The following is a 21,044-nucleotide window of genomic DNA, read 5'->3' on the forward strand; positions in this document are numbered from 1 at the left end:
ACTTCCAGGTCAGGACCCGAAGCCCCGCCTCTTCCTGGGAAGAGGGCGGGCACTCGGCTGGGCTCTGGCGGCGCAGGCGCGGTGCTGGGCTCCGCCGCCGGAGTGTCAATCTCCTCGTTCTCCGAGCGCAAAGTCTGGGGCCGGCTCTTGTCTAGCCGAGTGCCAGGTATGGCGGAGGCAATGGATCTGGGTAAAGACCCCAATGGACCCACTCACTCCTCCACTCTGTTCGTGAAAGGAGATGGCAGCGCTATGTCGTTTTACGTGCGGCCCAGCCCGGCCAAGCGCCGGCTGTCGACGCTCATCCTGCACGGAGGCGGCACCGTGTGCAGGGTGCAGGAGCCCGGGGCCGTGCTGCTGGCCCAGCCCGGGGAGGCGCTGGCCGAGGCGTCGGGCGACTTCATCTCCACGCAGTACATCCTAGATTGCGTGGAGCGCAACGAAAGATTGGACCTGGAGGCATACCGGCTGGGACTGACCGAGCAGGCGGCGGACACGAAGCCCGGGGCTTCCACCGAGGGCTGCACGGAGCTGGAGCCGCAGCCTCTGACTGGGCGCATCGCCTACACAGACGCGGACGACGTGGCCATCCTGACCTACGTGAAGGAAAACGCCCGCTCGCCCAACTCGGTCACAGGCAACGCCTTGTGGAAAGCGATGGAGAAGAGCTCACTCACGCAGCACTCCTGGCAGTCGCTCAAGGACCGCTACCTCAAGCACCTGCGGGGCCAGGAGCACAAGTACCTGCTAGGGGACGCCCCCGTCAGCCCGTCCTCCCAGAAGCTCAAGCGGAAGGCGGAGCAGGACCCCGAGGCCGCGGATAGCGGGGGTGAGGCTTGCACCTCCAGGGCCCTGGGGCCGGGGTTGCCTGTCCAGCAGCGTCCGTTTTGGCGCCACGGTCAGAGCCCAGCCCCTCCTTTGTTGAGGTCGGGGTGAAAGTGCATTATTTTCTCCTATCCCCTGCTCGCTGGTTTGAATTTCCCTTCTCACTGACGTTTCCTTCGCGTTGACTGGATGTTGTTGACCGGTTGGTTTGGGGTTGGGAGGGCGGGGAACTTGAGGTCCCGCTCTGTTGCTCAGGCTGCCCCCCAACTCCGAGGCTCAAACGATCTTCCTGCCTTAGCCCCCGGAGTGGGGGGACTACAGGACAGTAACTAGTTTATAATAACGGTTCTGTGTTCAGAAGGAATTCAGAGCATAGTATATATGAGAATCTTCTATCCTTCCTGCCCACCAGCTACCCAGCGTTCCTCCAGGAAGTAACAGAGGATCCTGTTTCTCAGAGATCTTTCTTTTCTTTTTCTTAGTTTTTGTTTTGTTTTATTTTGTTTTGTTTTGTTTTTTAGAAAGGGTCTTACTGTCCCGGAACTCACAGAAATTCGCCTGCCTCTGTCTCCTCCCGAGGGCTGGTATTAAGGCGCGTTCCACCATGCTTCCCCCCCACCCCCAACAGTGTTTTTCTGTTGTAGCCCTGGCTGTCCTCAACTCACTATGTAGACCAGGCTGGCCTCGAACTCCCAGAGATCTGCCTGCCTCTGCCTTCCGAGTGCTGGGAATAAAGGCGTGTGCCACCATGGCCCAGCTTGCCTGTATTTTTTTTTTTTTTTTCCTTTTTAAGATGTTGCCCAGCCGGGTGGTGGTGGCGGCGGCGGCGGCGGCGGCGGCGGCGGCGGCGGCGGCGGCGGCGGCGGCGGCGGCGGCGGCGGCGGCGGCGGCGCACGCCTTTAATCCCAGCACTTGGGAAGCAGAGGCAGGCAGATCTCTGTGAGTTCGAGGCCAGCCTGGGCTACCAAGTGAGTTCCAGGAAAAGGCGCAAAGCTACACAGAGAAACCCTGTCTTGAAAAACCAAAAAAAAAAAAGATATTGCCCATATTCTGGTCTATTCAATATACGCCAGGTGAAAGGAATGGCAGATGAGTTTCTTTCCATGCTTTGATATGATTGAATGTACTTTCATATAGGAAAGACGTTTACTTTGTGATCTTAGGTGAGGTGAATTTATTTATTATTTATTTATTTTGTTTGTTTGTTTGAAACAGGGTTTCTTTGTGTAGCCCTGGCTGTCCTGGAACTTGCTCTGTAGACCAGGCTGGCTTCAAACTCACAGAGATCCACCTGCCTCTTGTCTCCCGAGTGCTGGAGTTAAAGGCGTGAGCCACCACCACCTGGCTAAAAAAATCTTTTCTTTTTCTTTTTCTTTTCCAGAGCTGAGGATAGAACCCAGGGCCTTGCGCTTGCACCACTGAGCTAAATCCCCAACCCCCAAAAATGTTTTCTGAAATGGCAGTTGTGCTTTGAGGAGTTTATTCTAAATTTAGTGCATAGTGAAGTTCCCCTCTTCTAAAATACCCTTTTCCTGGCTTCTGTCCTGGGAATAACTGCTATTGTCCTGTCTTGTTCATTCTTGCCCCCTTTGCTCATAGTAATACTAGCAACTAAATAACAGTTTGTTTTACAGCTTGCTTCTCTCTGTCTGTCTGTCTCACGACAGAGTGTCATTAGCCCTGGCTGGTCTAAAACTTGCTATATTGACCAGGCTATCCTCAGACTCAGATATCTAGATGCCTTCCTGTAGGCAGACTTTTCTGTCCCACCAGCCAGCTCCCAAATAACCACACAGAGACTTATTAATTATAAATGCTCCACCGATAGCTTAGGCTTGTCACTTACTAGCTCTTACAACTTACATTAATCCATATTTTTTTTATCAATACTCTACCACATGGTGGTACTTTTTTCAGCACAGCATGTTCATCTCTTGCTTCTTCTGCCTCTCACTGGCCACTCCACCTTCCTTCTTTCCCCACACTCTCTGTCCGAAAGTCCAACCTAGCCTCCACCTGCCTAGCTATTGGCCATTTAGCCCTTTATTAAATCAATGAGAGCAACAAATATTCAGTATACGAAGAGATTGTTCCACAGTACCTCCTTTAGTGCTGGGATTAAAGGCATGTACTACTGCACCAGATTTGTTTTTTAATTAATTGAATTCTGTGTCTATAGAGAGCTTTGCCTTATTTCTCCATCATTTGCATTTCATTCCATTATGTGAATTCAACATGATGGGTTTCCTTTTTTTCCTTCTTGTGTTCGGCCAGGACCTTGTGCATGTTGAACACATGCTCTGTGCATATGCTCCCAACCTGCTTTAGTATAGAAAAGTACAAACATTTATAAATGTAGACTAGTATGATGAGTTTCACTGTATTACATGTTTATACTTCATGGCCACTGTTGACATTTATACCCACCCTTCTTCCCAATTTACTGGATTGTGAAACAAATGTCAGACATTAAAAAAAAACTTTTCATATTCATTTTATGAGTTTCACTTCTATGTGTGTCTGTGCACCATGTGCCTGGTACCTGTGCAGATCAGAAGAGGGCATCAGATCCCTACAACTGGAGCTACGGATAGTCATGACCGGGTGTGTGGGTCCTAGGAACCAAACCTGGGTCCTCTGCAAGAGGAATAAGTGCTCTTAGCCGCTGAGCCATCTCTCTAGCCCCAAATGTCTGCCATTTTTGTCTTCCATATTTATATTTAGTGTTATGCTCACAGAAATGCACTATTTTGTTTTCTATTGTGTCTTTCTCATCATTTAGGCAGATATCTCTAAAAGATGTTTTAGTTGCTATATATAAATTTTACAGTAAAATTGAATTTTTGCTGGGTAGTTATATGTGTTTTAGAGTTTTTATTGTAAAGAATGTAAAATTGATCATTTTAGCTGTTTTAAGTATTCAGTTTTGTGGCAGTAAGTACATTCAGATGTACAACTATCACCACTGTCCCTCTTCAGAACTTAGCCATTTCCCCAAACTAAAACTCTCTTCATTAAACACTGAATTTTCATTCTTCCCTCACCCCAGCTCTGCCATTGTGCATTCCCTATGAATTCATTCTCTAAGTACCTCATGTAAACAGAATCATACATCTGTCCTTTTGTATCTGGCTGACATCATTTAGCGCAATATATGTTGTAACAGCTGTCAGAATTTTATTTTATTTTTTGGTAGAATCATGCAATTTAGCCCTACCTGGGACAAATGGCTAACTTTGGTGCCTATTTAACATGTCAAAGCAGATGCTGGCCTCCAGCTTCTCCCAGCATCTCTCATTACCAGTTACAGAGTCATCCTGGCTGACATACCACCTTCCCCCCCCCCCCCCCCCCCCCACCTCCTATCCTCAACCTCTCTAGCCCTGGAGATTCTCCGATTCCTATATAACCTAGCCATTTTGGCTATGCCAGCCTCTTGGTTTCTGGGTCCCTAGGTACTCTTTGCTCCCTCTTTCTCTCTCCTCCTCTTTCTCCCCTCATGGCCTGGTTCAGTCTGGACCCTTCCAAATGCCTCTGGTGATGATCTCCCTCATATCTACCATAAATCTTCTCCACCATACCTAGAATCATCATGTCCTCATTCATTATTTCATTCGACCTGGAACTCACTTTATAGTCCTGGGGTAGCCTAATCTTCCCACGTCAGGCTCCTGAGTGTCGGAACTGTAGGTTATTTCTGGAAACAAGTGTGAGAATTATTGGGTATGTATGTCTTGTGCTCTTCATACTGAATAATAAAGAGGTATTTTCTGAAAGGAAAAAGTCTGTGCTCACGGGACCGATACAGATGGTCTGTGCAGATGAGCCGTGCTGATCTTCTGTCATTTTCTTGAACAGAACCTCAGAACAAGAGAACACCAGACCTGCCTGAAGAAGAGTGTGTGAAGGGAGAGACCAAGGAGAGTGACGAGTCTGTCAAGAAGCTCTTTGAGGAAGCCACTCGGGAGTTTGAAGACGCTGTGGTATGTTAGCTCAACTTAGCCTTTCTCCCCCTTGCCTCCATTCTTGTTTGCTTATTAAACTACATTTTCGTTCACCCAAGGCTGAGAACATGGGAGAGACAAGTTCAGGATCGAAGAGGAGAGAAAATAGATGTGATCTGGCTTTAGGCTTCACAGAGCTTTTAGCATTTGGCAGGATACTATGAGTGGTAGAGGAAAAATCACACTGGATAGGCACAATTATTTTATTTTATTTTTATTTTGTTTTACTTTGAGAGAGGGTCTCACTATGTAGTTGTGGATGGCTTGGAATTTGCTATGTAGCCCAGGCTAACCTTGAACTGACAGAGATCTTCTGCTTGCCTCCGCCTCCTGCGTGCTGGGATAAAGACGTGTGCCAAGGAATGGCTGTATTTTAAACAGTGTAAAGTATTCTGCTTTAACCACTTTGATCTGAGTGTGTGCTTCTCGAAGTTAGAACAGTTTATTTGGTTGTTTTAGAATGTTCTTATGCATCTCAGGAGCATAAATCTAACTCTCAAAAAATTTCTAATAATTTTGTTTAAGCATTTAGGTTTCTGTGTGCTCAGAGCTTTGGAGATTTTGTTTTGTTTTATTTTTCAAGACAGGGTTTCTCTATGTAGCCCTGGCTGTCCTGAAACTCACTCTGTAGACCAGGCTGGCCTCTAACTCACAGAGAACCACTTAGCTCTGCCTCCCGTGTGCTGGGATCACAGGCGTGCGCCACCACCGCCCAGCTGCAACTAATTTTTTTATCCAAATTATATTTGTGTATCTTCTGTAAGAATAAATATCTTGTGAATTAACTTTTTAAAAACATTTAAAAATTTTATTACAATCTTTATGATTTATGATTTTTATTTCGTGTAAATTAGTTTGTCTGTATGAGGTATTGGATCTCTTGGAGCTGGAGCCACAGACATCTGTGAGCTGCCCTGTGAGTGCTGGGAATCGAACTCAGGTACTCTGGAAGAGCAGTCAGTGCTCTCAACCACTGAGCCATCTCTGTAGTTAGAGTTTTCCTGCCTGGCCCAGTCAGGACAAATCTCTCTTACCTGCCAGTCCCACAGTCAGACCCAACCAAAAAAGCACACAAAAACTTATATTGCTTACAAACTGTATGGCCGTGGCAGCCTGCTTGTTATCTACCTTTTTTATCTTAAATTAACCCATTTCTGTTAGTCTATACTTTGCCACATGGCTTGTGGCTTACCAGTGTCTTTACATGTTGCTTTTCATGGCGGTGGTAGGCGGTCTCTCCCTCCAGTCTTCTACTTCCCAGAATTCTCTACTCTCTTGTCCCGCCTATACTTCCTGCCTGGCCACTGGCCAATCAGAACTTTATTTACACAGAGCAATATCCACAGCACATCTCTCCAGCCCCTTATTACAATCTTATTTATTGGATAGTAAGCCTGTCTTCTTCCATCGTGTAGATCCTGAAGACTGAACTCAGGTGTCAGATTTGGCAGCAGGTGCTTTAACCTGCCCAGCTATTTTGCTGGTCCTGAATTAATCTAGCTTATTAACACAAAAGAAAGTGGTTATGAAACTTGGCATAGTGGTGCATGGATCTCTGTGAGTTCCAGGCTAGCCTGGTCTACATAGTGAGACCAGGACAGCCAGAACCACATAGTGAGACCCTATCTTAGAAAACAAAACAAGGGTTGGGGATTTAGCTCAGTGGTAGAGTGCTTGCCTAGCAAGCGCAAGGCCCTGGGTTCCATCCTCGGCTCCACATTTAAAAAAAAAAAAAGAAAGAAAACAAAACAAGGGGCTAGAGAGATGGCTCAGAGGTTAAGAGCACTGGCTGCTCTTCCAGAGGTCCTGAGTTCAATTCCCAGCAACCACATGGTAGCTCACAACCATCTGTAATGAGATCTGATGCCCACTTCTGTATGCATAATAAATAAATAAATCTTAAAAAAAAAGAAAAGAAGAAGAAAACAAAACAAAAGAAAGTGGTTATGATTCACCCTTGGCTCTATTATCTCTGATGGAGCCCCGGGCTACCTTGTCTCAAATTTTAAAAAAAAAAAAAAAAAAAAAAAAAGACACACTGTCTCAGTGAATGTGGTGGGACATGCCTATTATCACAACACATGGGGGTCCGAGAAGGGGAATCAAACAGGTGGAGGTGGAGAGGTGGCTGAGTGGTTAAGAGCCCTTGTTGCTCTTGCAGAGGACTCAGGTTAGATTCCCAGCACCCATACAGCAGCTCATAACCATCTTTGACTCCAGTCCCAGGTATCTATTGCCCTCTTCTGACTTCTGTGGGCGCCAGGCATACACATGAGGCACATACATACACACAGGCAAGATACTCATACACATAAAAGAATCTAAAAAATTAAAAATTAATTCAGAAAGTGGAGGGAGGGAAAAAAAGTTAAAGGTCACAGTAAATTCAAGGTCAGCTAGACTACATGAAACATTCTTACTGTATAGCCAAAACTGCCCTAAATTTATGGGTGGGTGTCCCTTCTGCCAGGAATGCTGGGGTTTTAATCAGATAATATATATGTATGGATGTGTACTTTCCTTCCATATATTACCCACATATATGTATGTGCACATGTCATCATGAATAAAGATATATGAGGGGAACTGAAGGGAGGAGGCCCATGTGATGTGTGAAGAGCCAGGGAATGGTAGTTGGGAAAGATACATATTGCAAGAGTTCAAGGCTAAGTAAATACAAACTGGTCTCCCCCCTCATTCTTTATAGGTGGGTGAGAGCCCTGACTTTGAAATACATATAACGATGTGTGACGATGATCCTCCCACACCTGAGGAAGATTCCGAAACACAGCCAGATGAGGAGGAAGAGGAACCAAAAGTTTCTACACAAGAAGTGGGAACTGCCATCAAAATCATCCGGCAACTGATGGGAAAGTTTAACTTGGATCTGTCAACAGTTACACAGGCCTTCCTGAAAAACAGTGGTGAGGTGGAGGCTACTTCCTCCTTTTTAGAGTCTGGCCGAAGATCTGATGGTTATCCAATCTGGTCCTGGCAAGATGATTTAGATTTGCAAAAGGATGATGAAGACACTAGAAATGCATTGGTCAAAAAATTCGGAGCTCAGAATGTTGCTCGGAGGATTGAATTCCGAAAGAAATAGTGGACAAGATAATGAGAGAGGTGTGGCAGGTGATGGATGATACCAAACATCTTGGGACCCTTGAAACCGACCAACACTGCTGCTCTGTGAGCCCCAGGTTTTGTAGCCAAGCAGTGTTATGTAGCAGGATGAAACAAAAGAATTGGATGTAGAATGGCCCCTGGCAAGCATCTCTGTGTTTATGATAGGGAAATCTAAATCAGAGAGGCTGGAGTGTACAGCAGTGATCCTTTGTTGGAAAGCGACCCCAGTGGTATTGGTGTCAGGAGCCTACTGACAAAATCACAGTTGGAAATGAAAAGGCATAGATCCTTCCACTCTTGATGAGTAAAAACCTCCTCCTCTTTTGGCAGAAGTTGTTTTAGATGAAGAATCCCAAACCATGAGTCTAGAAATAAGATTTAATTGCAAAGCTTATACCATGGACTGTTCCAAACCATCCCATCTCCCAGGGAGCTCTGATTTCTACTGTGTTGAAAAATCCCGCATTCAGCTTGCTAGCAGTATTTGAAAACTCTGCTCCTCTCCTGGCTGTTATTTGTTTTGAGTTCTCCGTCAAGTCTCTAGAATGCATTTGCTTACTTAACTCAGTTTAACTCAGTACAATAAAATCCTAGAGTTGTGGGGGAGCGTCCAGCCTTTTGACACGATAACAGATGTAATATACGAACTTCACAGGCAAGAATAAAAAAAAAAAACACCAAGTTACACACACCCTCAAAAAACCTCAGTGCTATAAGTCTAGAATTCTGCGGCTCCCTTTTGTAGTTATCCCCAGCCACAAGGGGGCTGCTGGTTGGATACTGTTAATTGTGATGTGTTTTTGAATTTTATCAAACGTAAGTTTTCTGCTGAAAAATTGTGCTAGACTTAAAATTTAGCGGATTGGTCCACTTTGTTGTGTTGCTTATATCATTCAAAATAAATACAATTTTGTGTTTGAGTTTTGTTTTTGGTTTCTCAAAACAGGGTTTCTCTGTGTAGTCCTGGCAGTTCTGGATCTCGATCTGTGGGCCAGGCTGGCCTTCAGTTCACAGAGATCTGCCTGCCTCTGCCTCCCAAGTGCTGGGATTAATATTAAAGGTGTGTGCCACCAATGCCTGGGCTGTGTTCGAGTCTTATCAACAAGTGTTTCCTTTGGTTTTATCCAGGAAATGGTTTAGGTAAATTGTCATTTTGGAATTAATAAATCATGAAAAGATGACCTTTCTGGATGGAGCAAAGGGAAGATGTGCATCAGAACTATGCAGAGTGGCAGAAATGGTTGAAGTTACTGAGAGTCCGAGGGAAGAGAACCAGAGGTTGTGTAGCGGGTGTGAGAGCCCTGTCTATCACACTCCGGACACTCACTTCTGGCGCCTTCCACCAACAGGAGTCCTATCTGCTTGGCCCTTCCTACTTGAAGCACTGTAGAGTTAATGTTCTCAGGAGCAGTCACATGTTTTGGGGGCTGGCAATCAGAGGATGAAGTGTACTCAGCTTGGTCTCACTCCATTTACCACCTAAATGTATTTTGGAATAAGCTGCACTGAAAAACAGATGTGTTTTTGTTTTGTTTTTAAAAAGAGTTTATATCTCAAATACTTTCTGTATAGCTTACTTCTGGTGGAATCTGTGTAAGTGAAGTGTTTAATCTTAACCCCCTTCTGAGGATGTTTTTGGCATATGACATGCTTCCAGATAGAATTCTCACTACAGTAGTGACTTTTAGATGGGAATTGAGAGGGGCTATATGGTGGGATTTGTTTAAAATGTATACCGTCTTGTTAGAACTCTAAAGTGGTTAAAATTACTGCTTTTGATATGCCATTTAGGATGTAAAGTTGTCATCTACTGGTTTTACAGAGCTAGAATTCCAGTTTTGTCAAATATTACAGTGACACCCTGAATCTCAAAAGATAATCAAAACACAATGCATTATACAGCTATATATTATATGTTATGACAGTCTATCTGGATTGTCAACTTAGTTGCATCTGGAATCAACTAAGAGACATGCCTCTGGGTCGGTTTGAGGTCATTTCCAGGAATGGTTAACCGAAGGGAAAAGGCCCTCAGAGTGGGTAGCACCATCCCCCACAGTGGTCCTGGACACAAAGAGGAGAGGACAAACAATGCTGCTGTTTTCCTGCCTTGGTTTCTTGCTGGTGAGTACATCATCTCCCACTGCTGGTGAGTACATCATCTCTCCTGCTGGTGAGTACATCATCTCCCCCACTGCTGGTGAGTACATCATCTCTCCTGCTGGTGAGTACATCATCTCCCCCACTGCTGGTGAGTACATCATCTTTCCTGCTGGTGAGTACATCATCTTTCCTGCTGGTGAGTACATCATCTCCCCCACTGCTGGTGAGTACATCATCTCCCACTGCTGGTGAGTACATCATCTCCCCCACTGCTGGTGAGTACATCATCTTCCCCACTGCTGGTGAGTACATCATCTCTCCCACTGCTGGTGAGTACATCATCTCTCCCACTGCTGGTGAGTACATCATCTCCCACTGCTGGTGAGTACATGTCTCCCACTGCTGGTGAGTACATCATCTCCCACTGCTGGTGAGTACATCATCTCTCCCACTGCTGGTGAGTACATCATCTCCCACTGCTGGTGAGTACATCATCTCCCACTGCTGGTGAGTACATCATCTCCCCCACTGCTGGTGAGTACATCATCTCCCCCACTGCTGGTGAGTACATCATCTCCCACTGTTGGTGAGTACATCATCTCCCACTGCTGGTGAGTACATCATCTCTCACTGCTGGTGAGTACATCATCTCCCACTGCTGGTGAGTACATCATCTCTCCTGCTGGTGAGTACATCATCTCCCCCACTGCTGGTGAGTACATCATCTCTCCCACTGCTGGCGAGTACATCATCTCCCCCACTGCTGGTGAGTACATCATCTCCCCTACTGCTGGTGAGTACATGTCTCCCACTGCTGGTGAGTACATCATCTCCCACTGCTGGTGAGTACATCATCTCCCACTGCTGGTGAGTACATCATCTCCCCCACTGCTGGTGAGTACATCATCTCCCCCACTGCTGGTGAGTACATCATCTCTCCTGCTGGTGAGTACATCATCTCTCCTGCTGGTGAGTACATCATCTCCCACTGCTGGTGAGTACATCATCTCCCACTGCTGGTGAGTACATCATCTCCCCCACTGCTGGTGAGTACATCATCTCCCCCACTGCTGGTGAGTACATCATCTCTCCTGCTGGTGAGTACATCATCTCTCCTGCTGGTGAGTACATCATCTCCCACTGCTGGTGAGTACATGTCTCCCACTGCTGGAGAGTACATCATCTCTCCTGCTGGCGAGTACATCATCTCCCACTGCTGGTGAGTACATCTATCCCATTGCTGGTGCTGCTGCCACCAGAACCTAGCTTCTTTAGCTTTCCAAGGTGGGCTCAAGGAATCCTCCAGGACTTCAGCTTCAGACTGGGACAGCTGAGCCATCCAGGCTTGTATAATACACATTCATCCTTTTGGTTCTGTTCCTCTGGAGAACCTTGACTAATATAGGTGTAATGCTGGATTTCTGCTTGTGCCCTTCCTCTACCAGTAACAAGCCCCCATCTCACCCCAGTCTTTCTCCTAAACCTGTTATCTGTCTTTTGATGCTGTCTACCATTCTCCCTTGTCTTAGTTTGATAGTGCTACCTAAATATACTACAAATTAGATGGATTAAACAATGTTTTCTCAGTTCTGGAGGCTAGAAGTCCAGGATCAAGTTGTGAAAAACTTTGGTTTCTTCTCTGAACTGTCAGATGCCCTCTAGCTTTGTCTCTTAGTATGTATGCTCTGGTGTCTTCTTTTTGTTTTTGAGACAGGGTTTCTCTGTGTAGCTTTGTGCCTTTCCTGGAACTCGCTTTGGAGACCAGGCTGGCCTTGAACTCACAGAGATCCATCTGCCTCTGCCTCCTGAGTGCTGGGATTACAGGCGTGCACCACCACCGCCCAGTCTCTTCTTTTAAGGACATCTGTTAGATTAGAATAGGACCTACCTTAATGGCTTCATTTTATGTTAGTTACCACTTTTAATACAGTACAAGGACATTTGGAGGTCCTAAGGGTTTTCAGCATATGAACTGGGAGTAGGGCCATAATTGAGGCTGTAGCATTTCTCCAAGACTAACTTGGGATTTAATCTGATGTTTAATTCCCCTTGGCGGCCATTACTGTCACTCTCAACCCACATGACCAGGACTGGAACTAGCCTGCCAAATCACGGACCTCATTCTTGACTGTTCAGATCTGTGCTTCCCAGGCATCAGAGTTCTGAGGAAGCAGGCAGAAAGGATTGTTGGGTCTTCTGGCATGCTGGATACCTTTTGTCAACTTGACACAAGCCTAGACATACCTTAATTGAGAAAATGCCTCCATCAGATTAGCCTGTAGGCAAGTCTGTAGGCTATGTCCTTGATGAATGACTGATGTAGGAGGGCCAGCCCACTGTGGGTGGTACCACCACTGGGCAGGTCTAGGATCTAAGAAAAGCAGGCTGAGCAAGTCAGTAAGAGCACTCCTTTATAGTCTCTGCATCAATTCCTGCTTCCAAGCTCCTGCCCTGGCCTCCATGGATGATGGCCTACAAGCTGTAAGCTGCAATAAACCTGTTCTTTCCCAAGCTGCTTTTTGTTCATGGTGTTTATCACAGCAACAGAGGCCCTAGGAAGCCTGGGTCTTCTGGTGAGTGGGGATGGTTGTGCAGGTCAATCTGATTAATCTGAATTACACCACCACACTCCCCACTATTTGCCTACATAAAACAAGGACTTAGTAAGGAGCATGCCCAACTGAAATCTAACTAAACCAAAATGCTATCCACGGTGTACTGGTTTCCTGCTTTGGACAGATCTTCACTAAATACCTACTCCTCAGAGGTTGTGTCCCAAGACAGAGCCTGGAAACTGCTTGTGCAGTTATAAAAACTAACCCCTAGCTGCAGAGAACCATTGGAAAAAGCTAACCTTTGGTCGTAGTCGGAGCTGCTGGTTGTTAAGCAAAGAAAACCATTGTTAAAAGTTAATCCAAAGCTGACAACAGTCTGTTCCCATTTCCTTTATATATTTTTTTTTATTCCTATTCCTGGACCCTTCAAGCACTCTACTTCAGAAGAATCCCTGGTTTTCTGCTTCTCCCATTCTCCCAAGAAGTCAGGCTGCTGTGCTACTTACTGTTAGATAGCCAGTTAGAAATCAGGCTTGGGGCCTGTGAGATGGCTCAGTGGATAGAGGTGCTTGCTGCCAAGCATGATGACCTGTGTTTGATCCTGGAACTCATATGGTGGAAGGAGAGAACCAGATCCCTAAAGTTGTTTTCTGATCACTACATGTGTGCTGTGACACATACACACCCTAAATTTTTGTTGTTTTATCTCCCTGTATAGCCTTAGCTGGGCTGGAACTCACAGAGATCACCCATCTCTGCCTCCCAAGTGCTGGGATTAAAGGCTACCGTACCTCACTACCACCAGTTTTTTAAAGTAAATTATTAGGCTTGAAGTTTAATGGGGACAGGCTCTTAGATCATAATCAGCACCTTGTAAAAGTAAGAATGAAATAGCACTTTGATTGTTGGTCAAAATAATAGGATCTGAATTGTATGTTTGGCCTCAGATGGGACGGAAATACAATTTTCTGAACTGCCAGGAAGACCCAAGTCTCCTGTATTATCTAACAGGAGACTTGATTATGAGGGACAAAAGCATACTCTTTTTTTTTTTGTATTTAAATATATTTATTTATTAATTTTTTTTTTCATTTTAGATATCAACCCCAGTTTCCCCTCCCTCCCCTTCTCCCGCCTCCTCACCTCCCTCACTCTCTGCCCACATCCACTCTTCAGAGTGGGTAAGACCTCCCATGGTAGTCAGCAAAGTCTGGCATACCAAGTTGAAGGAGAGCCTAAAAGCATACTCTTAAAGAGTTAATACAGGCTGAGTGGTGGTGGCACACACCTGCAATCCCAGCACTCGAGAGGCAGAGGCAGGCAGATCTCTGTGAGTTCAAGGCCAGCCTGGTCTACACAGCTAGTCCAGGACAGGCTCCAAAGCTACAGAGAAACCCTGTCTCGAAAAAAAAACCAAAAAAAAAAAAAAAAAAAAAAGAGTTAATACAGGTAAAACACTCAGGCCAGGGAAGCAGATCAGCCCCTTGCCCTTGCTTTGCCATCATCAGAAAATCTTCCTCCCGCAGCAGATGGGAACAAATACAGAGACCCACAGGCAGACATTATACAGAGTACAAGACCTTGGAAAACTCATCCCTAAATGGGATGGCTCCAACAACCCCACCCACCCGCTTCCAGGGCTCAGGGAACCCTGCAGAAGAGGAGGCAAAGAGTGTAAGAGGCAGAGGGGATGGAGGACACCAAGGACACAAGGCCCTCTAGATCAGCATGACTGATGCACAATGAACTCACAGAGACTGAGGCTGCATAAGCGTGAGGTCTGACCAGGTCCTGTGTGTATGTTCTAGCTTCCAGTTTAGTGTTTTTATGGGATTCTTGTATGAGCTAGTGAGTAGGTCTCTTTCTCGTGGGCTTTCTCATCTCTTGGGTTCTGTTCCTTCTGTTTCGTCCTATTCTGATGTGTTAGTTTTTGTTTAATTTTATTACATTTTATTAGTCCTTGTGCCGCGGACTGGATCTCAGCTGGACCACCAGACCGAGGGAGAACGGGGTGAAGGTACTCAGGATAAGTGGGATTCGGCGAGTGACAGACAGACACAGACACGAGAGTATGTTGTGAAGCTGCTGCAATTTTACTCAGACCAAGCAGTGAATTTTACACAGTTATTTGAGGAAACATGGCAATCGGCCAGTAGGGTAATAGACATAGAATCAACAATGCAGTTATACAATTTTCTCAGAATGATTAACAGATCTCATGAGTATAGCCTTTATTTTTTCTTTTGTGGTTCCTCATCCAGACAGAAAACATTACGGCCCTAGCTATAGTTTTCCTTCTACATAAGTATTAAACCTTTGTTCTGTATCAAAATTAAACCCTTCCCATCATTGTTCTAACCATGGTCTCATTTGTGTAAGAATATTTTAACCTTTGCCTGGTGAGAAGGCACCAGGGGGGTCGGGACCTAGCTAATCTTTCCATGAACTGTAACTTATGCCATTCTGTTTTCATACCATTATGATTCACCCATCAGTTCCCATGTTTATCATAAGCTCCCGTAAAAGGTAATGGCTCTAAATAATTATTATGTCTAGGAATAAAGTTAGGGGGTTGTCACCATCGACCCTTGATGAGAAACTCTATTTGCCCCTGGATAATTCTTGTAGGAATGGCTAATTCCTGTAACTGTTTCCTGGAAGCTGCTGTCGGCTGCGCGTATGGATTGTTTATGAGTCCCTGAACTTTTATTTTTATTTTCTCTTCGCTAGAGTCTTTGTCCTTCTGAATCATAAGTTCTTTTTGTTTTAAATCATTCATGAATTTCCCCAAACTTTTGGCACCCTCTTGAACTGTTTGTCTAAGAGCTTGAGTCATAGGTGGGGGTATTGAAGCCACTTTTGAGGAATCACAACTCTCATTATGGGGCATATCCAGGAACATTAAGAGTTAACTTCCTGGAATCAATACACAAGGAAACAGCAATAATTACAGCTGCAAAGAGAAAAAGGCAGAGTGCCAGCCAGCCTCTGCAAGCAGATCTGCGTGGTTCCGTGTAGCCTGGCACCACGATTTGGGCAGACTGATAAGGGGTCGCCAGGGGCATAGACCTGAGGGCCGAGAGCCCCCCTTTCCCACGTAACTACCTCATCCAAGGCATTTGTCACTCGGGCGACACTGTCGTGGGTGTGGCATCCTTGGAAGCTTGTTTTGTTCATTTGTTGTTTTTCAGGGAAGGGTTTCTCTGTGTAACTCTGGCCGTCCTGGAACTTGCCCTCTAGACTAGGCTAGCCTGGAAGTCACAAAAATCCATCTGCCTCTGCTGGGATTAACCGTGTGCACCACCACTGCCCAGCCTGCACCTGTTTGTTTTCTAATGAGAGTCGGAAGGGGAGTGGGTCTAGATGGGAAGGGGGGTGGGTAGGAACGAGGAGAGGAATGGAGGGGGAAATCCCTATTTTTCAATAAAGGGAAAAAAGTGTTACTGGACTCTTAGTTGCACGGGCAGTAAAGCAGCCTTCAGGAAAGCTGTTTTAGGGACTTTACTAGTTTAAAACCTGTCTGAGGGCTGGAGAGATGGCTCAGCAGCTGACAGCACTGGCTGCGTTTCCAGAGGACATGGGTTCAATCCCAACACTCACATCTGTTCACAACCATCTATCTGTCACTCCAGTTCCAGGGGGTCTTCTGACCTCTGCAAGCACTAGGCACACATGTGGTACACAGACATACCACAGACAAACACCAAACTCATCAGCACCAAGTCAACATGGTGTGGTTGGTGCTGAGCCTGTAGAAGTAGAATCCTAGGAGGTAAAAACAGGGGGATCAGGAATTCAAGATTATCTTCAGCTATATCTTGAGTTCAAGGCCAGCCTGGAGTACTTGAGATCTAGTCTCAAAAAAAACAAAACAGTTCATTTTTTTCCCCCACAACTTATATTTTCAACTGCTATGCTCAAGTGTCTGCTATTGTGACTTCTCTGTTATGATGAATTGTGGACAAACATAACCCCCTCTTCTCCTAGCCTCTTCTTTTTTGGGGGTGGGGAAGTTGAGACAGGGTTTCTCTGTAGCTTTGGAGCCTGTCCTGGATCTCTCTGTAGACCAGGCAGGGCTCGAACTCACAGAGATCCACCTGTGTCTGCCTCTGGCGTGATGGGGTTAAAGGCATGCACCACCACTGGCCGGCTCCTAAGCCTCTTTTTGTCGGAGTATTTTTTCACAGCAACAGAAATAAAACTCAGGCGGAAATTGGTACCAGAAGGAGGGGTCACTGCTGTGAAAGGAATGGGGGCTATATCAGGAACTGGGTTAGATGGTGCATTTGTGTGATATTCTGGCCAAGAATCTGGCCGAGTTCTGCCTGTGTCCTGAAAATCTGAGTAAAGTTCAATTGAGAGATGATAAACTCAATTGTTTGCCATTTTAGGCCCATGGAGATCAGCACCACTGAAGTAAAACATCAGTGCTATGCTGTAATAAAAGGAACCATACACCGAGGTCAAGGCCTCACTCTGGAGGTTGTGGAGATACTAAGCTAAAGAATAGGGTTTCCAGGGGTTGGGGATTTAGCTTAGTGGTAGAGTGCTTGCCTAGCAAGCACAAGGCCCTGGGTTCGGTCCTCAGCTCCAGAAAATTAAAAAAAAAAAAAAAAAAAAAAAAAAAGAATAGGGTTTCCCTGTTCTTCAGGAGCAACTACATAGGACAGTGTTCCCTCCTGTCCGCACATAGAAGCTGATAGAGCTGTGGCTCAAGAGGTCTGGGCTAGACGGGCAGAGGTGGTGCACGCCTGTAATCCCAGCACTCGGGAGGCAGAGCCAGGCGGATCTCTGTGAGTTCGAGGCCGGACTGGTCTACAGAGTGAGATCCAGGAAAGGCGCAAAGCTACACAGAGAAACCCTGTCTCAAAAAAACCACCACCACCAACCACCAAAAAAAAAAAAAAAAAAAAAAAGGTCTGGGCTACACCTCCAGCTGGCAGCAGAATCTGGCAATGTAATAAGCATTGTCCATGTGACACTGATCTTAAAAGCAGGAGGTCACAGAGAACTGCCAGGGTCGGGCACTGCGTGGCCGGACTGGAAGCTCTAAGAAGCTTTCCGGTAAAGCTGTGAAAGTGAAGCAGCAGTCTGGGTGAGGATCGGGACCCTGGGACCTCTGCCTACCAAGAGTTGTAGATGTAGAGTAGAACTGACCTAAGCCTCAGAGAGAAGCTCCGTGTACTTCAGGTAGCAAGGATGGGGGAATAGGGCTGCCCAAACATTCTAGCGCCCAAAGATCGTGTTGTGAGCCCCAGATGGCCAGCATAGCTGCTGCTGGGTTTTGGTTTTGCTTTGGTGTGATCATTTTAGTTCTCTGTTATTCCCTTTTGAAATGAGAATGTTTGGTCTTTGCTAGTATATTTTGGAAGCACGTAACTTTTTGGTTTGTTTTTCAGGAGTGAGCTCAGTTAAGAGATTGGATCTTTAAAGAATTGTAATTTTTTAAGCTATGGAGATTTTAAAAATTGGACTGTATTTTACATTATGAGAGAAGCATGAGACTTTGTGGAGAGATTTTAAAAATGAGACTGTATTTTATTTACATTATGAGAGAAGCATGAGACTTTGGGGACAAGGTGTGATCTTTAGTTTTTACAGTCAACATGACAGAGTTTAAACTCACTTGGGAAGAGTCTCAATCAGGAATTGTTTGGATCAGGTTGGCTTAGGGACATGTCTGTAGGGAAGTGCCCATTGTGGGTGGCACCATCCCCTGGGTTTAGATCCTGGACTCTGTTAAGTGTGGAGAGAGATACTGAGCACAAGTAAGCATGTATGTATTCTTGACTATGGGTATGGCTAGCTGCTTGCTCCTGTCTAGACTCCCCTCGGCAACACACTGTAGCTTGGAATTTTAAGTCAAATAAGCCCTTTCTTCCTTAAAGGTGCTTTGACCAGAATATTTTTACCACCATAACTGAAATGCATCTAAAACATCATCTAAGTACATTATTCTTTACATTAGTTAGTGTTGTTTTGGTTGAGACTGGGTTTCATCTATCCAAGGCTGGTCTTGAACTTGCTATGTTGCAGAGGATGACCTTGAAGTCCTAATCTTCCTACCTCCACCTCCCGAGTGCTGACATCGTGGGTATGTGCTACCACATGGGGTTGTTGTTGTGAGGTGGGGTCTTGCTATGTACCCCAGTTTCCTTCGAACTGTGTAGCCAACATTAGCACTATTTTGTGATTCCTTCTTCACATTCCAGAGTGCTGAGATGTGAGACTGAACCACCAATACCCATTGAGAAAAGCTTTCAATTACTATTCTTGTGCTTCTGTTTTGAGACAAGGTTTCTCTTGTGTAGTTTTGGAATCTATCCTCCAAGAACTTATTCTGTATACCAGGCTGGCCTCAAACTCACAGAAATCCACCTGCCTCTGCCTCTGGAGTGATTGCTGGAATTAAAGGTGTGTGCCACCATCACCCAGCTCATCAATTACTATTCTTAAATAAAATGGGTCATTTGTGGTTTTCGGGAGGAAAAAAAAAAGAACATTTATTAAAAATAGTTCATTACTGGAGGGGAGTAGAGGTTGGACTTGATCAAAGTACATGCACGTATGAAATTCTCAAACAGAGATTAAATTAAGAGCATAATATAATGATATACATCCATAATCCCAGCAACTGGAGAGCCTGACGAAACCAAAGTGCCACCCCAGATCCAACCCTCAGTAACATACACTAAATTACCACAAGACCCAATACTTACACTCTGGTTACACATATCTGATAATACTACTACTACTACTAATAAAAACATGTCCATGCAAACACTTGTGCACAAATGTTCATAGTAACAATCAGGAGCTCACTGAGGAATTAACACAAATGTCCCTCAGGCTACACACACATCAAGAAACGAACTGCTGCTGTGTGACAAGGAAGCTAATACAAACTGAATAGAACCAATTTGGCCCTTGTTCTCACATCATTGAAAATGTAATGATGGAGACATTTAAAAGCAGCTAGGCCAGGGCTGGAGAGATGGCTCAGAGGTTATGAGCACTGACTGCTCTTCCAGAGGTCCTGAGTTCAATTCCCAGCACCCATATGGTGGCTCACAACCATCTGCAATGAGATTTGGCACCCTCTTCTGTATACATAATAAATAAATAAATCTTAAAAGTGACTAATAATAATAATAAAAGCAGCCAGGCCTTAGAAAAGAGGCAAATGTGAAGATGGGAAAGAAGAGATATAAGCAGGGTAAAGGTAAATTAACCTAGTCTAAGGTTCAGGAACCTGAATAAGGAACTCTTACACTGACCAACCCTAGGCAAACCTAAAGGCACTCACTTCCCCACCAAAACTGTTTTAATCAAGTCTAAAGCAGCTACATCTCCATGGGTTCAAGGCCAGCCTAAGCTACAGAACAATGCCCTTGTTCCAGACAAACTCAGAAGGCGCAGGCAGGTGTATCTCTGTGAATTCAAAGGCAGCCTGGTCTACAAGGGGCATTCCAGGCCAACCAGAGCCACATAATGAGATCCTGCCAAGATGGCTCAGCTAACGAGGGTTCTTACTGCCTAGCCTGATTCCTTGAACCAATGGTGGAGGAGAACCAATTCCCAGTCATCCTGTGACTTCCATACATGCATGACTGTGCCCCCCACAAATAAAAACAATTATGGTTAAAAAAAAAAAGTGAGAGAAAGAGAGAAAAAGAAACAAACTGCAGGAGCATACGGCTTTGGTAAACTGACAGAGCAAACTACGCCTCTTTCTGAGGGTCCCAATGTGCAATGAGATCCAGGCGGTCCTTGTCCCACCACTGCATAATGTAAGATATGTCGGTGTCATCTGGGTCCTCAGACGGTTGTTTCTCAGGCTCTGCATCAGGCTGAGAATAGAAGGGAGCCTGGGTACCTGAGAAATCCTGTCCTGGACTTGGCTGTTCTGGCAAGGGATTCATGGAGGTCAGAGGAGCATCGAGGTTCTGCTCTTCCCGCACGGTTTCTGTGGCCTGTAGGGTTATAGTGCCTGACACTCGGCTCCCAGAGACCCTAAAGGAATCCCCAGGAATGAATACCTGGGATTCCAGTGGGGCAAGTGGGGACGTCTGGACATGACTGCAGGGTTCAGAGGAAGGGACACAATTGGCTGTGGGAGCGGCTAGGTCGATGTTCGGCTGCTGAGCAGCTGGATTCGGTCCTTCATTTGTCCTATCTGATACATTCGAGGGCTCTTCTCTATACTCAGTATTTAGAAATCTTTGCTTCTCAAACCATGCCTGAGGAAAACAAGATGTAACATTCATCAAACAAGTCAGTCTAGCTGTTGCAAAACTGTCCCACAAGCATAGACGTCAGCATCTTCAGGGATGAAGGATGCTGAGGAGACAAGGCTTTCTGAGCACAGCAGGACTGATGCACATGTGAACTCACAGAGGCTGTGGCAGCTCGAACAGGGTCTGCACAGGCC

General features: G+C 45.5%; 1 protein-coding gene across 1 annotated transcript; it reads left to right on the forward strand.

Annotated features, from left to right (window-relative positions):
• The first annotated feature begins 40 nt into the window (after nt 1-40).
• LOC118584049 (TERF2 interacting protein) lies at nt 41-8,875 on the forward strand. Its single transcript, XM_036187986.1, has 3 exons — nt 41-829; nt 4,684-4,808; nt 7,537-8,875. The coding sequence occupies exons 1-3, from the start codon at nt 169-171 to the stop codon at nt 7,930-7,932; spliced, it is 1,182 nt and encodes a 393-aa protein (XP_036043879.1). The 5' UTR covers nt 41-168; the 3' UTR covers nt 7,933-8,875.
• The last annotated feature ends 12,169 nt before the right edge of the window (nt 8,876-21,044 follow it).

Source organism: Onychomys torridus, chromosome 5 (genome assembly GCF_903995425.1).
Source record: "Onychomys torridus chromosome 5, mOncTor1.1, whole genome shotgun sequence".
Lineage (NCBI taxonomy): Eukaryota > Metazoa > Chordata > Mammalia > Rodentia > Cricetidae > Onychomys > Onychomys torridus.

What these genes read in the sequence shown, in the direction of transcription:
- LOC118584049 (XM_036187986.1), top strand. Translation starts at nt 169, where the DNA reads ATGGCGGAGGCAATGGATCTGGGTAAAGACCCCAATGGACCCACTCAC. An exon ending in CGAGGCCGCGGATAGCGGGG is followed by an intron (nt 830 to 4,683) that starts GTGAGGCTTGCA and finishes TTTCTTGAACAG; the next exon opens with AACCTCAGAACAAGAGAACA. An exon ending in GGGAGTTTGAAGACGCTGTG is followed by an intron (nt 4,809 to 7,536) that starts GTATGTTAGCTC and finishes CATTCTTTATAG; the next exon opens with GTGGGTGAGAGCCCTGACTT.